Consider the following 18,690-nt stretch of genomic DNA (forward strand, 5'->3'; position numbering starts at 1 on the left):
AAGTGCTGCAGTACTGGGACGCTGAAGGCTGGGAAGGGGATTACAGATTTCTGACTGGAAGGGATCAGTCTTTAAATGCACGTGGGCTTTGACCACACTGCAGCAGCTCAACGGAGTCAGGAGCCTTTCCAGAAGCCCCTGTGTGCTGCAGGAGGCAGTGACTCAGGCATGGCTTGTTCCCTGAAACAGCCCTGACCCCTGTCTCACAGTCACCCTGTGACTGGCCATGTCCCTTTGAGTGTCACCCAGGCTGCCATGCAGAGAGCCGGGGTACCAGCACCAGGCTGTGACCCCAGCCTGCTCAGCCCATCTACAGTCTCAGCAGAGAGCAACCCCACAGGCATTTACTTTACCTGGAGGACCCCATTTACTCCAGAGGCTGAGTAAATCCTAATCTGAGTCAGAGATGCTGCTGAAACAGCCCTTTCCCAGGGCCCAGAGATCCTGTCCTGACCTCACCTGGGTTTTGTAGTTACTGTGCTCAATGACCAGATTTTGATCAAACTTCAGCTTTCTCTCTCCGTTCTCCAGCTGGAGCACTTGGCATCCAGGAAGCAGCTGGGTCTCTGGCAAATGTTGATACCTAAGTAACTCCAGAGTTGTGTAGAATGACACTTTCACCTGTGGGAAGAGGAATCCTGATGACCATCACACAAGACAACGCTGTGTGCAGGAAATCCAAAGTACACATTGCACAAAGGCCCAGGCACACATTTTCCCACTGGAACCCAAAGCTGTCATGCCAGCAGCCAAATTCCCACTGGAACAAAGCAATACAATTAAAGAAAAAAACACAGCTATTTCCTATAAATCTGGGACACAGAGATGGAGTGTAAAGGTGAACAGCTGATCTCTGAACCACAGGGGAGAAAGAGTCTTTAGCAAGCTAAAGGTTTTGAGTTCCTGAGGGTACAAATACCATGTTCCCAAAGCTGTCTTACACATGTAAATCCTCTTTCTTCCCATACATGCAGAATTGAGATGTGTGTCTCTCCATGTCAAAATGAACACAGCAAAATGTTACTCATTCTTTAGAGGTTACCTAATTCTCTACTCTGGGCCTTTGTTTCCTTTAATGTAATTTGTACACCCAAAACTAATCAAATTTTCCTCTCCTTGCACTGCCTGCATCTAATTTAAGGAAATGAGGGAGGACTGCAGTTCCTTGGACATCTTTTAATTTGTTCAACATATATATGGCTATTGATTTAAGTGAGCTCCAAACCCACATGATTTGCTGTTGCAGGAGTTTGCAACAGGCCAGAGTTGATAGGAAAAGCACATCAGTAACAGAAAAAGATCATTTGCAGAAAAAATAATCTGCACCTGCAATATAGCAGGCAAAATGGCAGCAATTAGCATTTGCTAATACACCACCATTTCCCCTGAAACTGAGAGATTTCTGTGCTGGTTGTGTTTTTCTGTGGTTCATCTGGGCCACACTAACACACCAATTACTAAACTCTCTATTCTGGCACAGGATTATTATTTTTGAGCCTACCAGCATATTTTGCTGTGGATAAAGTACATGTTGCGGTTGCTGTTCCCTTTCCTCCTTCTTGCTGTGGGATGTTTTGGTGCTCTTTTTGGGATCTGTGCTGGAGAGGCTGAAGGGTGTAGAGGGTGTAGACAGAAAGAGCCTGAAGTACAGAGGAACCTTGGTACAATTCATGAGTTTCAAACTCTGAGTAATTACTGCATCTGTCAAAACCTGGGGGAGAAATGATTCAGAACTGGTCAGTTTTAACTCCCTGGAGAGGTTTGTGTTGCTCTGTCTGGTCATGGAGCACCAGCAGGGAGCTGAAGGATTTTACCCCAAAGCAATCCAGTATTTTTTACCTGTGTTATTCAACATTTCTTGAGAGAAAAACTAAAATAAAAGTAACATAATAAAGTCTACGTTTTTGAATGTCAAGGGTCACAGCAACCAAAGTGACTCATTTTGCTTTTGGACCTTTATGTCCTGAAAATCAGAACTTAGTTTTCTACTTACAAACTCCCCTACAATGAAAGAAAATTTTGAATAAAACAGGCATTGTCTGAGCTCAGCTTTTCTTATTCTTGGCTGATAAGTACTTGTGCTTTTTTTTTTGCTCCCTATCTTGTTATGTGCAATACAGAAAATGAAGCTACTGGTGATTAGGATGCATTTTCACAGCCATGTGCTCACAGCTCTGAATTCTCCCAGCAGCACAAAGCAGCCAAACACATCAGCATGGGAAATACTTACTCCACAAACAGGCCTAGCAGGTAGGAGATCGCTCGCCACTGAATAAAACACCATTCCTCTGTCGTGATCCATCTCCACTTCTAACCTGAGAGGAAAGAGCCAGGGCTGGTCACAGCCCTGTGCCAGCTGACCCACTGCAGGAGGGGCTGTGAGCACGGTGGGACTTACAGGGGGTGCTCTGTAAGTCCCTGTGCCAGCTGCCCCACTGCAGGAGGGGCTGTGAGCACGGTGGGACTTACAGGGGGTGCTCTGTAAGTCCCTGTGCCAGCTGAGCCACTCCATGGGGGCTGTGAGCACGGTGGGACTTACAGGGGGTGCCCTGTAAGTCCCTGTGACAGCTGAGCCACTCCATGGGGGGCTGTGAGCACAGTGGGACTTACAGGGGGTGCCTCAGGACAGCCTCCACGTGCACTCGGAACGGGGGAGCTTCATAGCCGTGACTGCGCCGCACCTTGTCAGGCACCATCCTCGCCAGCTGACAACAGCATGCAAACAGAAATCACATGGGAAAAGGCAGCACTCAACCTGAAATGCTGCTCTGAGCCCAAGAGGCTGTCAGCCAAAATAGGATTCTGCAATGTAGTGCCTGTTTGTAGGACATGGTGGACAGCAGAGGCAAGCAATAGCTGATACAGGCTGTGGGTGACACAGATGCAGGGCAGGTTTAGATCAGATGTTGGGAAGAAATTCTTCACTCTGAGGGTGGTGAGGCCCTGAAACAGGTTCCCCAGAGAAGCTGTGGATGCCCCATCTCTGGAAGCATGCAAGGCCAGTTTGGATGGAGTGTGGAACAACTTTTTCTGGTTAAAGATGTCACTGCCCATGGCAGGTGGAGCTAGATAGTCCTTTCCAACCCATACCATTCCAGGACCCTATTATCCTACATTTCTTTCTTCAGGAATAAGGATTATTAGGGTTGATTTTTAATCAAACATTCTATTATCATTCATTCAGGTTACCTTGCACCTTTGCAGCAATTCATGTCAGAATTGCTGAGCCATTCATAAAACCCTGTTCAAGCCTCCCATCAGCTGTTGTTGAAGAGGAAGTTTCCCAGAGGAGAGATATGCTGTCCAAATTCACACAGGAAGGTGGATGCAGAGCCAGGAACAGGACTCAGCAGTTCTCAGTCTCACTTCCATTGTTAACTATTGTTATCAATAAAATCTGATGTTGTGACAGCATTTCAAACCTTGGGCTTTTGTCTGGGGTCTGCTGCCCCAGACAATACAAGAAGATGGTGACATTCCCACCCCAGAATGCTTCCAAGCTCAAAGAGAAATGCAACAGATGAACAACCCTGGTTAAGGAAGGATGTACAGGATAGCAGGAACAGGACTGTTTACACAGACCGGCCAGGTAACAGCAGCCTGTACATAAATTACAGGAAGGGAAACGATATTCCCCAGTTACCTTTGGCCTTGCAGTGACAGGTTTACCTTGTCGTCCAGGCTCATGAAGCCCAGCACCAACCCCTCACAACACAGCTCAGCCTCGGTGTCCGGGAGGACGAGCGGGGTGAAGGAGATGTAAACGTCGCTGCTGCCACCTCCTGGAACCACCTGCGGCCGGGAGAGTGTTCAGTGCACGGACCTGCCGGGCATTGCACAAGAACCCTCCGGACCCAGCTGCCAAAACGGAATTGCACAAGCAGCACGAAATCCCCCGGGCACGGGCTCAGGCGTGCAAGGAAATGCCAACACGTGACAGCAAAAGTGACAATTACTTCAGCTGCAAGTATCACTGTGGCCACTTTTTAGCATCAACAGAGTTTAAGCACAGTCACAGACCAACTCGCTAAGTACACATACATATGTACACGTCTGTTTGTTTTTAAAAATACCCACTTGTGCCCACTCTTACTCTCTGCCTACCTCGGATGATTATTCTGAAACTTATGTATATATGAACCATTTTTTTAAGAGTTACAAGTGTGAACTAAGAGTATTTTACAGTTCAGTTTAGTCTTGGCTAGTTTTTAATTTTACATGACAGTAGGGAATGTAATCCCATGCACTAGCCAGCTGCAGTGGATTTCCTGGGATTTACAGGTTGACTAGATTCTGCTTTCTTAGGTGAATTATGCAGGTTATGGTTAAATCCTGCTATTGCTGCTGGCTACACCCCACAAAAGCTGCCTCCACCGTGAGGCACTTGTTTGTCTGACCTTTCTCAGTCTCAGCAACCTCAGAGCTGACTGCAGCTTCATTTCTCTCATCAGTTTTTTTATGTAATCTTTAGCTCATTGTAACTCACAACTGAAACTCTTTGGCAAAAAAATATTTAAAAATAAAACTGGCACACTGATGTTTTGGGCAACTCTGTCACTCATAGCTAGATCTTTCCAATGCTGTCTTTATGACTTTCCTAAGGGATTGTGGCCTGTATTTGCACAATTTTCTTGTGAAGCACTGTGGGTTACAATGGTTTACCCAAGAGTTGCCTACAGAGCAGCCTGATTTCCAGCTCTGCATGTTTCCAAAGCTTCCATGGCTCCCACATTTCCCCATGCCAACCCAAGTGAGCAGACCTGAGATGCCACTCTGGAGTACAACTAACAACACTTCACTCCAGTCATCAGTTCATTGCTCAGATGTAGACAGGACACTTTCTGTTCACCTTGCAAACTCTTCTCATGATCATCTCTAAAGCCTTCCAGCCTGATGTTTCACTGTTTAGTAGAGTCTACCTCAAACCAAACTCAGAGCTACCTCCTCCTCCTTCTCTGTCTCCTGTGCCCTGCAGAATGTGTGCTACATCTAAGCCCAAAGAAAATGTAAAAGCTTACTATCTGCCTTGGAGCAACGGAGTAGGGGCTGTCTGCAGGCACCCCCTCATGAGGCTGGATAAGTACAGAGATCATTTTCTCTCTTGCAGACTCCTGACTGCTGATTTCCTTCTCTTTGCTGTCAGAACCTGGAGGCTGCAGAGACACAGGGGTGTGGAATGGTTAAAAGTGTTACACTGCAAGGGAGGAATGTGAGTGATGTGCACAGAAAACTGCTGCACTGGTCAGGAAGCATGGCCAGCTCCAGTTTCTTTCTGGCACAAGGGCTGGACACGTGGATATGTCCTGTGTACATTAATTTTCTCATCCACAGAGCAGCTCTCCTGAAACTGCTGCTGAATTCCTTGGAAAATGTGCATTGCTGTGTCCTGTTCTACCTAGAGAAGCACTCAACCATGACACCTCTGGCCCCTTATACAAACCAGCACTCTGGGGCAGTACTGCTCCTTTTGTGCACAGGAAAGGTTAAAGCTGTGTTCAAAACAGCAGTGCATGCTGAGCTGAAGCAGAGAAAATGTGGTTTTAGTATCTTTTCTGTGAAGCTTTTGCCAGAGAAATATACAATATGTGGGGGGGATACCTTCTCCCTGTCACTCCCAGCCTCTCAAGACAGTAAATTGCCACATTATAATCAAACTTCATGTGTAATAGCTGTTACCATATTCTAACAGAACCAATCTCATTCTAGCACTGGGATAAATACCTCCATATCATTAGCTGCAATTTGAAATTTGCAGGGTAGGTTCTGCTCCCTGACTACAGCACCAGAAAGCATCCATGAGAAAAGCAGAGCCAAATTAAGGAGTTTTAGTTATTTTAATTCTTTCATGTAATACCAACGATACTATTTAAAATACTGTCATTGACAAACTATTTCTTTAGCTTTTTTATCACTTTTAAGGAAAGTTAATTGCTTATAGCTCACTCTGGAAACAGATTGCTGATCTCCATAGCCACCTACTCACGTATTGCATGTTTGACTGGGAAAGGAGCTGACATGTCTTCTAACAATCCAGCTCTTAGTTACAAGTTCTATCTCCTGTTATTGTTTTCAACCCTTCATGCCAAAAAACCCATCATGTATCTCAGCAGCAGTATAAGAAACAGCCTAAGAGCTGACCTCATCTGTGGTTTCCAAAGCTGGATAAATGCTTCCACAGGGAATGGCAGCTGGATCCAGCTTTAACACGACCTCTGACTCGGAGGTGCTACCACTCGCTGCAGCCTCCCTTCCAGCCATGTCCACAGGAGGAAAAGGGGCTCCAAAGAGCACCAACAGGTCCACCAGCTTTTCATCATCTGGCTCCAGGTTGTAAACTTGCAAGTCCAGGCGGATGTCTGAACAGGAGAGGAAAAAAGGACAATTACTTCTAGTCAGTGAGAGGACTCATGGCTTAGTTGGGACCAGAATATCAAGTAACAAATTTGGTCTGGTAACTGGATTTGTATTAAAGTGTATCTCTTAGGTTTCCCATGTTTGTTGTCAACTAAAATGATTTAAGAGTTTGCTACAGTTTGGCCACTTTCTATGTCCTAAACTATAACCAAAACAAATTAGGAGTATTTTGTTTAAGCAAATGGATTTAATAGAATTAAAAAAAAAAAAAAAGGGTGATTGACTTTGTTCTGAAAAGCTTACAGTTTCACTCAAGAGCTAAAAAGACTAAACAGAAGAGCCAGATGATGCCAGTAAAAAGCAGGTAGAACATCTGCTTGACTAGGCTTAGTGTTGTGAAAAATTCATAAAAAATTCAGGATGGAAAATCCTGAATTCTCACCATTTCAATGAGGGAAAACCCAGCTAAATCAAGATGGGATGTACAACTTCATAGTAGCAACACATTGAGTCACTCTCTTTTATATTATTTTTACTAAAACCATCTTCATTAGGAAACAAGTATGCCTGTTAATTAACATGTTAATGAGTCCTCCTACTTTTATTTCTACAAGGAGCACAATGAAAGCATCAATGTTTGCTGTACAAAAGCCATCCTTACCAAAGGGGGTGGGATTGTTGAGCTGGACCCTCCGAAGCACAGGGGACCCTCCTGAGACTTGAGTGCCAAACCTGGACAGGGAACCTTGCTGTCAGTGCATGCAGAGAACAGAAGTGTCTGAAATCACTGAAGAGTTGTTTAAAAGTGGAAACTGGTCTGGCTGCACTCTCAGGTAGGGCATGGCCTACACTGTAAAGTACAATATTGGTTTATTTTATCTGTCTCTTTTTACCCCAGTTTCTTCAGACATTTCAGAGTAACCACGTGCAGTGCTGGGGCTCCCCAAAACCCAACCCTTACCCTTCATCCCAAGGTGCAGATGCCATTTGCTGTATGAGAGGCTTTGAACCTTCCCCTGCCACTGTTGACCTCAGGGTTGCATTTCTCCTGCTCCAGGTAAAAGACCAGGGAGAAATGAGCTGTGGATGATGAGAATTGCCACCATGTGCCAGTTGCCATCTCCACAGAGGCAGATGAGGCTGCACTGGGTGAAATTCTGCAACTGCAAGCCCAGAACAGAGACTGCTGGCAAACTTCAGCAGTCTTATATGCAGATTATTTTCTAATTGTGTTGGCAGAGAAAAATGTAGTGATGTTCTAGAAGCAGATACTGTACTTTAATCATCACTTTGCTGGCCTTCTCATAGTATCACAAGAGGGAGCAGGTGTGTGTGTTGGCTGCAGTCCACTGATATTTATTTCTCTGATTTGTCTGACAGTATTTTGCACTCTACCTGATAATGGGTGGCTCTGGTTGAGGTCCTGTCACCTGCAGGAAGATCGGACAGCCTTTCACAGTCATTTGCATAGGAATTAATCTAGGTTGCAAGTCTCCCACCTATTGAAATGAATGTTTGCTATTAGAATCAAGAGAACATCTTAGTTCTCTGTGCTGCAATGTGTTTAAAAAAAGACTGGATTTGGCACTTGGTGCCATGGTTTAGTTGAGGTGTTAGGGCATGGGTTGGACTTGATTATCTTGAAGGTCTCTTCCAACCTAGTGATTCTATGTGGAACTATGGGATTTTCAAATATTTTTGCCTAGTTTCCTTTGACAGCCTCTAATTCATATGCTAACAACTCTTCTCAGCAGGAGAATGCAATACCTCATGCATTTATCAGCTTTCCTGCTGCTTTTCTACACAACACAATCTATGGTATTGGTAGAGCAGAGCAGTGCACTGGCCAGCTCCCAAACAGATGTTATAAATCAAAATTACCAGTCATTTTCAAGGCACATGAAAACCTCCCAAGGAACAAACCTGACCCCTAAAACCAAACAATTTTTCCTTACATGTCACTGGAAGTAGTGGTATAGCAAGATCCACCCTGAATTTTTACAGAACTTCTAAAAACTGAAAAAGTATTTCTAACAGAAAGGCATCTGGGAAATATAACTGGTGTAAAATCTGCCAAGGTAAAACTGAAATCCCCCCTACCTTACAGACAAGGTTATCCTGGTACTCTCCCCACATGTTGTTGTAAGCTGCTATTTCTATGGTGAGCTGCTGGAAAGCTTCCAGAGTTCCTGTGGAAGGCTGGATATAGAAAGCAGCTCCCTTTCCCTCAGACAGCAACGCTGCTGCAAACTCTGAAAGAGCACAGCAAAGGAGCATTTCATGAATTTTGAGGATATGGAACAAAGTTAGTATTTCAAAGAATACACAGGACCATGGTTTTAGTTGCCTTTAATCAGCTTAACCTCACTGACTTAGAAACCCTGGGATCATTGACACAGCTCACATTTATACCACTTTAGCCAAGTTCCCTTCTACAGTGGGTCTTACTCTGTTTTTCAGAATTAGTGCTTGCCCAGAATATTTTACAGCAGGACAACCCTTCCAACAACCTGATCCAGGACTCTTCAGAATATGCAAGACACTAACTGGTTACATGAAAAACCACTTTCAGCCTGAAAAAAATAACCTGGGATTTGTGTTGTTTCTTGTTCCATAAGCAGCTGTCTGTTTCCCTCTGTGTGCTCTTCCATGCAAAGAATGAATTACAAAGAGCAAAGCCTTTCCACATTCTGAGTCACCTAGGCCTGCATGGAATCTGTCAGAACAGCATTTTTCTAATCTTAAGCACTAATTCAACAGCTGAAAAGCTCTTGTCTGTAGACAAGATAGATACCAAACTCTATGGCAAGGTACCAATATGTGCAAGCTTTATTTTGGATACAGAAGACACATCCACACTTCACAGCTATTTGCTCTCATTTCCTCCCTCCCTCAGTCTCATCTGGCTCTAAACATTATCATTTTTTATTAAAACACATCAGAAATGACAGATGGGCTGTGCTGTAGCTTTCCAAAGTGGGGAGGGTATGGTAAAGGGTTTGAGGGAGACAAGCCTGCTGCACTGGTACTGGCAAACTGTGTAGGAGAGAAAGAGCCAAATATTCTGCATGCCATCCATCCCATGTGCTGAGAGTGCTCTGGGAGTGAATTGCCACCAGAATCACCAGCTTTGTTTCATACTGTTGTTTGCAAGAAAAAGATGAAGAAGAGAGAGAAAGAAAGAGAGGAGAAAAGAGAAAAAAACAGAAGAGCAAGAGACAGATTGACCTAATGCTTATACAATGTGGACTTTCAAAATCAGGAATGAACTGAGGAACTAAGTAATTTAACAGCTTAGACTACCAGATACTCCAGCTGTGAAAAGATACATCTGACTGACATATTTAATCCTAAATATGGCAGTCATCTGGCTTTCACCTTCTCTCCACTGAAGGAATTGAGTGCCATTTGCATACCTGACTTTGCTTTCCTGGCTGCATGTTCTGTCACAGGCCCTCTTCTTTTCAACAGGTAGCTTGAAGAGCACGAAAGAAACAAATCTGATTTCAGGTTTAATCCACACCTACATCAGTGTTTGAGTCATTATGCAGAACAGCAAGACTCACGGGCAGGCCGCTGGTTCTGGAGGCAGCAAACAGGCACTAAAATACTCAGCTCCCAGTGTGAATGGAGCACTGATTCCAGTGGGATTTGTAAGAATCAGCTGACGCTTTACAACGTCTTTGAATGCAACTTCAGACCCAAAGTCCAGAAGAAGCTCACCTGGGCTTTGTGGCATTTGTCCTTCATCACTGCCAGAAAAAATAACAGTAGTATTTAGACATGGGTCTTATTTTCTTATGCCACAGATGATTTCAGGAGATTTAAAAATGTGCAACATGCAATGTGGTTGTGATGCACAGTGTAAAAGGACCATGATTTTTTGTTAACAGCATTTTCTGCTTTTCATTTTTTCACTTCTGCCCATATAAGGATTTACTAGGGGTCAAATTTTTATCCTGTATAACATGCCAACCTCCCAAATTAAAGACATATTTACTTATATGAAAAGATGTAAAGATGAGCATGTTCCAAAAGATAGTCATCATTCTACATATCAGACAAAGAAAATAAAAATTGCTCAGATATTACCTGTCAACTCCACTGCTAGATGGCACTGAGTAGGTGACATGTAGTCCCTTCACTTCTCCAGAAATGCTCAGAAAGAGGGGTTCAGCCATGTCTTCTATGCTACAGGAAAGCATGAGGTCTTTCAGCTCCCCCTGAAAAGCAAAGAATCAAGGTTTTTTGTGAAGGAAGCATATATCACAGAGGAAAGGCAGATTCTTTAGGGTATTTATTTTTAAAAAGTGTGTAAACTTCCCTGGATTAAATCCAGAACAATAGAATTGTGAGAAGTTTTACTGAATTATTTTCAGAGTTTTTCTGCAGCATCAGAGCTGCCTAGAAGGAGGTACTGAAGTAAAATATTGTGGTTGTTTCTCAGCTTTGTACATGGAGCTGTCTGTGAGCCTGAACCTGCTCCAGTACTGATTTCTGACATAATTCCTCTACTCCAAGTATTGAATCGTAGAATCATTTGGAAAAGACTTCTAAGATGATTGAGTCCAAACATTAATCCAGCACTGCCAAGGCCACCACTAAACCATATTCCCAAGTGCCACAGATACTTAATTTTAAATATTAAGTCTGATAGTAATGAACACCTACTTTTAAGCAAATAAATGAAACTTGAGTCTCTAGTGACTGTAATGGGATCTAAGACACCATATTTATAAAAGATCCTGTATTCAGCTACATTAGCTCAGCTGTTTGAATGCCCTTGTGAAGTCTTTTTTCTGAATTCCTGGAGATTGTGAGCTCTGCTCCTGTATTTTGCAGACTCTCAGTCCTATCAGCCCCTTTTAAGTTTTCAAATATCACAATGTTATGAGCCTAGCTGCATTCAGAAAACCAAATATACTTTATATGTGCCATACTGCTCTGTATCATTCCAGATAATCCAAAGTGAGGATCTGGATGCTCCAAGAAGAGTGGTAGGCATTAAGAGCAATTGTACAGGACTTCAAGAAAGGAAGAAAACAGGAATAGCTGAGATATAAAGAGGCAGGGTAGAAACTACACACCATGTGCACTTCTTCAATTCTTGCTTTCAACTGTGGTACCTCTAAAGCAAAGTCATTTCAGGAATACTGTATGGGAAAAAGAGCACGTGGATTGTACACAGAATTCCTTCCTTTGGCCAGATGGAGGTGAGATGAAAAAGCCAGTGCTGCTGTTTTATAGAAGTGCATCAGTTTGTAAACTCACCACAGTGTTAGCTGACATCTCTATGCAGAATTCCTTCTCTTCATTTGGGCCTAAGGTGCCACTGGCAGGGGACACCACGATGGAGCAGAAAGCTGCCTGGCTTCCAATGAGCTGCCAAACAGAGAGGACATTCAGCTCATGCTGATTCTCTAGCACTGTCTCTTCTAAAAAAGACCAAGCTATTCTCAGGCTTAGGACACTTTCAGGCAGCAGTTTGTCAAGACTGGCTTTACAATTCCCCATGGGTGGTAAGATCTTCATGCCTACATTGACTCCAGGTAACTCCAGGTGCCAGCTGAGGCTGCTGGGCTGGCAGCAGAGTCACTGTCACCCCTCTGACAGTCTCAAGCCTTTCCAGGGTGAAGCCAATCTGAGATCAGAGCAGATGTGCCCCACCTCACTTCACTGCAGAGGTGGGGGAGAGACAATCCTGGTGTTGGCACCTTCCCTCAGTGAGCAGCATGGAATGTACCCAGGGCTCCCACTCATCTGTTCACACACTAACATCACCTATCAGGAAAAATGCTCTACATATTCCTCCCAGGCTCCAGATGCTCCAGAGTGTTTTCCTGTGGGTCCTATTCCATGCACATGCTCTGTTAGGATCCCTTGGGCACCTGAGGAAATCTTGGGTGACACTGAGTGCTTTTATGTAGGCAACTGAGCTGAACCCTGGATGTCAGAGTAGTTTTGAATGACCAAGGCACTGACATTTCCATTGACTGAAAAGAGAGTTTAGACCACAGCCTAAATACTGACACTAAATTTAGGGCTTCTACTCTGTAAGCTGAATCCCAGTCAGAATGTGAAATTTAAGCAGAACTCAGACACAATTCAAAAGCACCACAATTTATTTGCTTTACTAAATTAAGTACAAATCCTAAATTGCCAGGGCACTTTGTTTAATACTCTGGTGGCTTTACATCCTATGACCCCTTGCTTCTGCTCACCCATTCTCCCAGGGATCCACAGACAGTAACAACATAATGACATCAACTTTAATGCAAATTAATCTTTTAATTAGGTAATTAATCTTTTAATTAAGGTTGATCTAAAGATGAAGTTCTGCTCCTAACCTAGTAACCAGCAATGACTACCCAAAAGGTACATCAGGAAAGCTTTTAAGAATAGTCATTATTGGTATTCCTACAGAAATTACCATTTCCATCCCTGCTTTATGGGATTAGAAGAGCATTTACCTTTCCCCATAAGTATTTTGCTGGCAGCAGTGTCTGGTTAAAAAGTTTACTGGTTGCTTTGACAGGAACTCCAATATAAATTTCAGTGAATACTAGATGACTAGATATCAGGCACGCTTGGGGGGTCTGAACTTCAACAAAAACAGGAAGATGACTGGAAATAAACACACAGATGGTCTATTGTTATTGTTAATGAAACATGCTAGACATAAAACAGCATGCTGGGAAGAATGATGTTGATGTTTATTTAGCAATATTAGAAATTTGATAGTTCATTGATAGGTTACACAACCCACTCTGAGTTCGTATTTTTGTTATAGGAGAGAAACCTACCTGAAGTGAAAAGCAGGTGTGAACCTCAGGAAAAACAAAACAAATGCTGCTTTTCCTCCTTACCTTCCCTTTCCATTTTCCACCTCCAGTTCCAGCACAGTCTGGAGACGCTGGCACTGCAATGATGTGAACTGAACTGAAACTCTGCACAGACCCAAAGGAGGGATTTCTCCAGCTGATGGCTGGATGGTGAAGGTGGATACCTGGGAGAGGAGAGAGGGAACAGAAATATTTTTGTCATGTGCAAAGCAAGGGTAAAATATTGAAGGCACACAATCTAATTAGGGCTTCCAAGTGTCTCTTTTTCCCTCAGATGTGTCCTTTCTCTCTGCCCCTCGAGTCTTCTGATACAATGAACAATACAACTCCTAAGCAGAAGAAATAAAACAGCTAAGGAGGGAATACAGCCAGCTGTAGCAGTGACTTACCTCTTCATTCCTTTCAGCTAGAAAAACTTGGCTTTCTTGCATCCTCCACTGTGCTGGCACCTGACAGAGATTTTTAATCTCAAAGGTTCTTGATACAGTCTCACCCAGCTTAGTCAGACCAAACCGGAGTGATGGAACATCAATACAAAGCAATGGGCCCTAGGACAGCAGGGAACAGACATCAGAATGGACACCTCTGCCAAAACTGCCTAATTAAGAAACATATTTGGGATTAACATCTGATTTCACAGAGAATATAAGAAAGCAAATGCACTGTGTGATGCAGAAAAAATCTGTGTGTCATGGGAATATCAACACTGACTCAATTGTCACTACAGCAAAAATAAATCCTGTTTGTAACTACTTAAGATTTCTCAAGCCATTGAGAGGCAAAAAAAGCCTTCTTTGGACAATAGCCAGGCCACACAGCTCACCCTGCAAGACAAAGTGTTCCTTACCTGAAAAGCAGCCTCAACATGCAGCACAACTGGCTCTGGACATGGCTCAACGTGACACTGCAGGTTACTGCTGATGAGCCCAGGTTTGCGTCCAGAAATTGCCAGCACAAATTCACAGCATTTATTCACATCTAGAAGAGAAAATATCAGGCTCCTGTCTCACATTTTTGTAAGAAACCACCTGCTTCAAGCATGTTTCTGAAGCTTCTGGAATCAAATTAGGTCTCCTGCTGGCTCCAGTGGGCTGGGGATCAGGTAATTTTTCATTATAATGCTCTGTGACTGTCCTAAATTGATATAATCAATTAATGTCATGTCTTTCATTAACTACTGCTTGCAAGTCACAGAAACTTTACCTATGACACCAGCATGAGGTTCAACTTCCATGATCTCACAGGCTGTGATCTTTTCCCATGTGTACTTGATCAATGTTTTGCTGTTGTTCCACAGCTGAAACAATTAAAACCAATGAGACAATTAATGCACTTTAAGCTTTCTTTGCAACAAGTCAATTTGCTGAGAGCATTGATACACTGCAAACTAGGTTTTGTGAGTCACCATTTAACAGTCTCCTTCACATGGGTGAAGGTGTTCCCTCAAACCAGAAGAAAATCCATTAATAATTCATTCCAAGAACATTATCATATTTGAGACTCTTAAACTTTCCCCCATTATTCAAAAATGTAACAGAATTTCTAAACATCAACTGAAAAGCTTTTGAGTGCAGGTTTTTTTTTTTTTTTTTTTGCCAAAGGCTCTGTTTGTGAGGGAGATGCAAGCTCTTGAAATGTTTGACCTCTCTTCAGACCTAGTCAAAATGTTATTTCTTAATAACAGCAAATAACTTTGTTCTCTGAAGCACAATTATCTCTAAGCACAATTCAAATTCTTATCCTTTTAAGACTAAAAAAAAAAATTGTAAACTGCAAAGGCTGTTGTTATATTGTCAGTAAGTGGCTTAATTACCTCTATCACATGTGTAGCTATACTGGATTACTGGGAAGTATGAAATGGCTGCCTTAAATTGAAAAAATAAGCTCTCGGAAGAGAAATCATAAAACCAAATGCTGATTAGCAGGATCTCTAAGAACAAATGGGAAAACCATTAACTGGGAAATGTCTTCCTGCCTGGCTCTTGCTAACAGACCTGTTTTTCCCAAGTGAGTCTAAGATCAAAGGATCCTGAGCTGTAGTGAAGGGGATGCTGTGTGAGGGGACAGTTGCATCAACAACAATTCTGACCCAGAACGGCCAAAGAGAAATTGCCAGAAGCTACAGGAAAGAATAACATCTAGTAAGCTGCAGCATCTGTGATTTTTGTAGCTCTTCTGTGCTTCCTGTAGTTCTTTGCATGATCAGTGCCTCAGTTATGAACTAACTTAATCATCCATTGACTTTTTCTCCCAGCTGGAAAACTTTCACACTACAGGAGTGACAAAGTGATAAGCAACAGGTTATTGACCCAGAAAAACACTGAGAAGGGTGAACCTCTGTGGTATCAAACTTGAGAGATGAAAAAGTAACAAAGGCTGAGCCTGGAGTGTAAGGCTGAGCAGGCTGGGTAGGGCATTCCAGTGCAGACCCTCCTGGAGTCACGGCCTCCTTTAAAAACATTTCAGGAAAACTAAAATAACACTGAGTGTCTGCTATCTTCCAATAACACCTATGACATCTAGTGACACAAACCACATGACAACAGTGAAGTCAAAAGCACACAAACCTTAAATGTTTTCTTGACATTTACACCAATGAAATTTTCTCCAGGGACAATAATGGCATATGGTTCCAGAAGAAGATGAAATGGTTCTGTTAAGCCTTTAACTTCTATTTCCAGTGCTATTACATCCTTTACTCTGCATTCTAGGTTGTTTTGAAGCATATCCTCTTCTACTAAACTTAGGGAGGAAATGTGGTAGAATCATTAAATATGTTAAACCAGTGTTAAATTGGATCCTGTCTTTTAATTGCCAGATCAGAACTGATAACCATTGAAAGTTTCTCAAGTACAGACTGCCAGTGGGCAATTACCTCAGCCGGTTAAAAACTTCATTATACTTTAAGGTATTCTAGCTATCCCAGTCTGTCCATGAACAAGTATGTAAGTCACATACTGCTGTAACAGAGTAATAACAGGAAACCTGGGAAAATAAGCAGACAAAATGACAGTATTATCTTTTTCCAAGAGAGGAAAAACTAGGGCCAGGCATGGGGGAGGATATCAGAGATGCTCTTTGTACCACAACTACTTGTGCAGATAATATTCTTTATACTTGTCAATCCATCATCACCAGAAAGAAGAAAAACCCCAGTAACTTAATGTAATAGCACAGATAAATTGTGGCTACATATCTTACTGGGAAATGTTTCTCAGCTTACCAAGGTGACTGTGGGATGTCCCTCAGTACCATCTGAATCACACTGTGATAACTCTTCAGCTGCACAGATGAAGGAGAAAGGGATTTTAGTGTCAAGTAATAATTTATGTTGAAGATAATAAAAAAAGATGGAAAAGTGGTTTACATGTAAAGGATAAATGATCATCATCAGAGTAAGCTCTGATAAACAATATTCAAACTCTGGAGTTACTAAAAGAAAACATGTTTGACTGCAAAACATTAAGCCAGATTCTGATCTCATGGTGTATGGTTCCAAGAAAAATACTCATTTTTGACATGCCTGTTATTATTTCCCCTGTATATTGCATACTACACACAAGCATCTGCAAAGGCTCCCCAAATTAATCTCAGTACTGCTGTACTAATTGAGAAGTTTCTTCAAACTGCTCCAGAGTATTCAGCTTAATTGACCATCAATCTGATCTTGAGTAAGAAGCATGACTTTTCCATCATGGGAAGAGAATGCCTTCTGTACTCTAATGAAAAAGGGAGAAAAGAAACACAGAGGCAGGCTTTATATCTGAAGGGCTATGCAAAGCTTCATTTGTAGACAGTTACTAATTTCAATGTAGATTTTAATTCAATATATATTCTATTAACTAATTATTTTTAAAAGCTAGGTGGTTTCTCTTCTATACATATTTGAGGTATTTCTTATGTCTGTCAATCAACACAGCATGGGACATTCCCACTCTTGGGCTTTCTTTGAATCAGGTTTCTCTAAATACAGTGAGCTCATGCTCCTTATTTACAGGGACAAGGGAGCAGAAACTGAGAGAGCAGTCCCTGGGACAACTGCATTCCAACATTCTTGCACCCCTCTTTACCCACAGCTGCACACAGCATCTGTCTGCCAAAGGCTCCTGCTATCCCCTTAATTCACCACCCAGCTGTTCACAGCACACATTTCAGGCCAAAAACAACAACAACTACAGCTGGAAACAGTTTAAATACTCAGTGTTTGTTAACCAGCTTATTTAGGCTGGAGTAGGTACAAGGGACATCCTCCAAGGAGAGGGGGAAGGGTCAGGAGCTGGTGGAGGAGCCGATAGAGGGGTGAGGGTGGTAACTTCACCAGCCAGCACAGCTGCAGCAGGAGGATGTGTCCACAATTTCAGTGTAAAATTAACTGTGTCCAGTCAGTCCCCAAAATTACATGAGATCAGAAACTGCCTCACATTTTGCAGTCAAAACATGTTTTCTTCCAGTAACTTTCTACATTTTGAACACTGTTTATCAGAGCATGGTACCAGCTAATTAAATTTAATTTAGAAAAGTTGCACAGCAAGGATTTTATGACTTGAATAAAAATACACAGCTGGAGTTTGTAGATAGGAAGGAATCACAAGCCATACCTCCTGTGGAGTGTAAGTGAGAATAAACTCATGATCTGCACAGGGAAGCAAAACTCCCTGCTCAGGATTTAGGGAGAAGGCTGACTCTGGGTCTTGATTGTGTTTGACCTCTGTAAAGTCTGCAGTTTCTTCTGGTATTAATGGTTTCAGATTAGGCTTTGTTATCTGCCAGAAGAAGGGAAGTTCTATATGGCTGCAAAGAAATCAATAAACAACAGAGAAGCTATGATTAAAAAAACAAATATTTTTGAGGAAAGTATACTAAGAAAATGTTCAGAATCTTTTTCCAGCTAGGAAATTCCTCTCTTTACAGACTACAGGGGTTTGACTTGCCAATTTTGTGAGCCACAAAGCTGCTGAGGCAGCATTGAGTCAGAACACATAAATCATACAAAGAACATGCTAATATGTGAAAGTAATTCTATAAATGTGTAAGATATCATAACACTTTCTTGCCTTATTTGAACTTGTCATGTAATCTAGTTTTTAGAAACTCTACAATTCCTCTTTCAAAGATCTGGGATGAACAGGACCTGTCCTGCTGACACCAGTACGTTTGCCTTGGATCACTGCTGATGACCTACATCAACATTCTGAATTTAATCCAGATGCAAGATGTGGTCTTTAACATGTCAACAAACACAATGGCTCCAGATAAAATTATAGCCATGGCTCTGCCCCACTCTCTGCAATCCAGAAAAGGTTGCTTAACTAGGTTGTTTCAGCAGAACTGTATTCCATGGAATGTCTTCATGGGTTTGAGAATCTTGCTCATCCGGACCTCAAAAATTCTGCCTTAGTAAGGCAGAGGAAAGACACTAGAATTGGAAAGTATCACTGATAAAACTGGACATTTACAATTTCTTGTATCACTTTCTGTAGCAGAAAGAAGGTTT

At 42.4% G+C, this 18,690-nt stretch overlaps 1 protein-coding gene across 2 annotated transcripts in view; it reads right to left on the minus strand.

Annotated features, from left to right (window-relative positions):
- Positions 1-18,690, minus strand: part of DLEC1 (DLEC1 cilia and flagella associated protein) — a 33,847-nt gene that overhangs the window by 4,509 nt on the left and 10,648 nt on the right. The window contains exons 14-35 of one of the 2 annotated variants that reach the window (XM_063416678.1): positions 17,795-17,987; positions 16,420-16,478; positions 15,764-15,938; positions 14,400-14,493; positions 14,044-14,174; positions 13,586-13,744; positions 13,221-13,360; positions 12,825-12,978; positions 11,626-11,736; positions 10,447-10,577; positions 9,921-10,106; positions 9,771-9,829; positions 8,455-8,606; positions 7,750-7,853; positions 7,016-7,086; positions 6,139-6,356; positions 5,019-5,153; positions 3,670-3,792; positions 2,611-2,705; positions 2,231-2,315; positions 1,502-1,711; positions 460-621 (exon numbers count right to left, since the gene is read on the minus strand). In XM_063416678.1, coding sequence (XP_063272748.1) covers positions 460-621; positions 1,502-1,711; positions 2,231-2,315; positions 2,611-2,705; positions 3,670-3,792; positions 5,019-5,153; positions 6,139-6,356; positions 7,016-7,086; positions 7,750-7,853; positions 8,455-8,606; positions 9,771-9,829; positions 9,921-10,106; positions 10,447-10,577; positions 11,626-11,736; positions 12,825-12,978; positions 13,221-13,360; positions 13,586-13,744; positions 14,044-14,174; positions 14,400-14,493; positions 15,764-15,938; positions 16,420-16,478; positions 17,795-17,987 — 2,947 coding nt within the window. The remainder of the gene's footprint in view (positions 1-459; positions 622-1,501; positions 1,712-2,230; positions 2,316-2,610; positions 2,706-3,669; positions 3,793-5,018; positions 5,154-6,138; positions 6,357-7,015; positions 7,087-7,749; positions 7,854-8,454; positions 8,607-9,770; positions 9,830-9,920; positions 10,107-10,446; positions 10,578-11,625; positions 11,737-12,824; positions 12,979-13,220; positions 13,361-13,585; positions 13,745-14,043; positions 14,175-14,399; positions 14,494-15,763; positions 15,939-16,419; positions 16,479-17,794; positions 17,988-18,690) is intronic. The other variant, XM_063416688.1, reaches the window with a different exon arrangement.

This window comes from Prinia subflava, chromosome 1, assembly GCF_021018805.1.
Source record: "Prinia subflava isolate CZ2003 ecotype Zambia chromosome 1, Cam_Psub_1.2, whole genome shotgun sequence".
NCBI classification, from domain to species: Eukaryota; Metazoa; Chordata; class Aves; order Passeriformes; family Cisticolidae; genus Prinia; species Prinia subflava.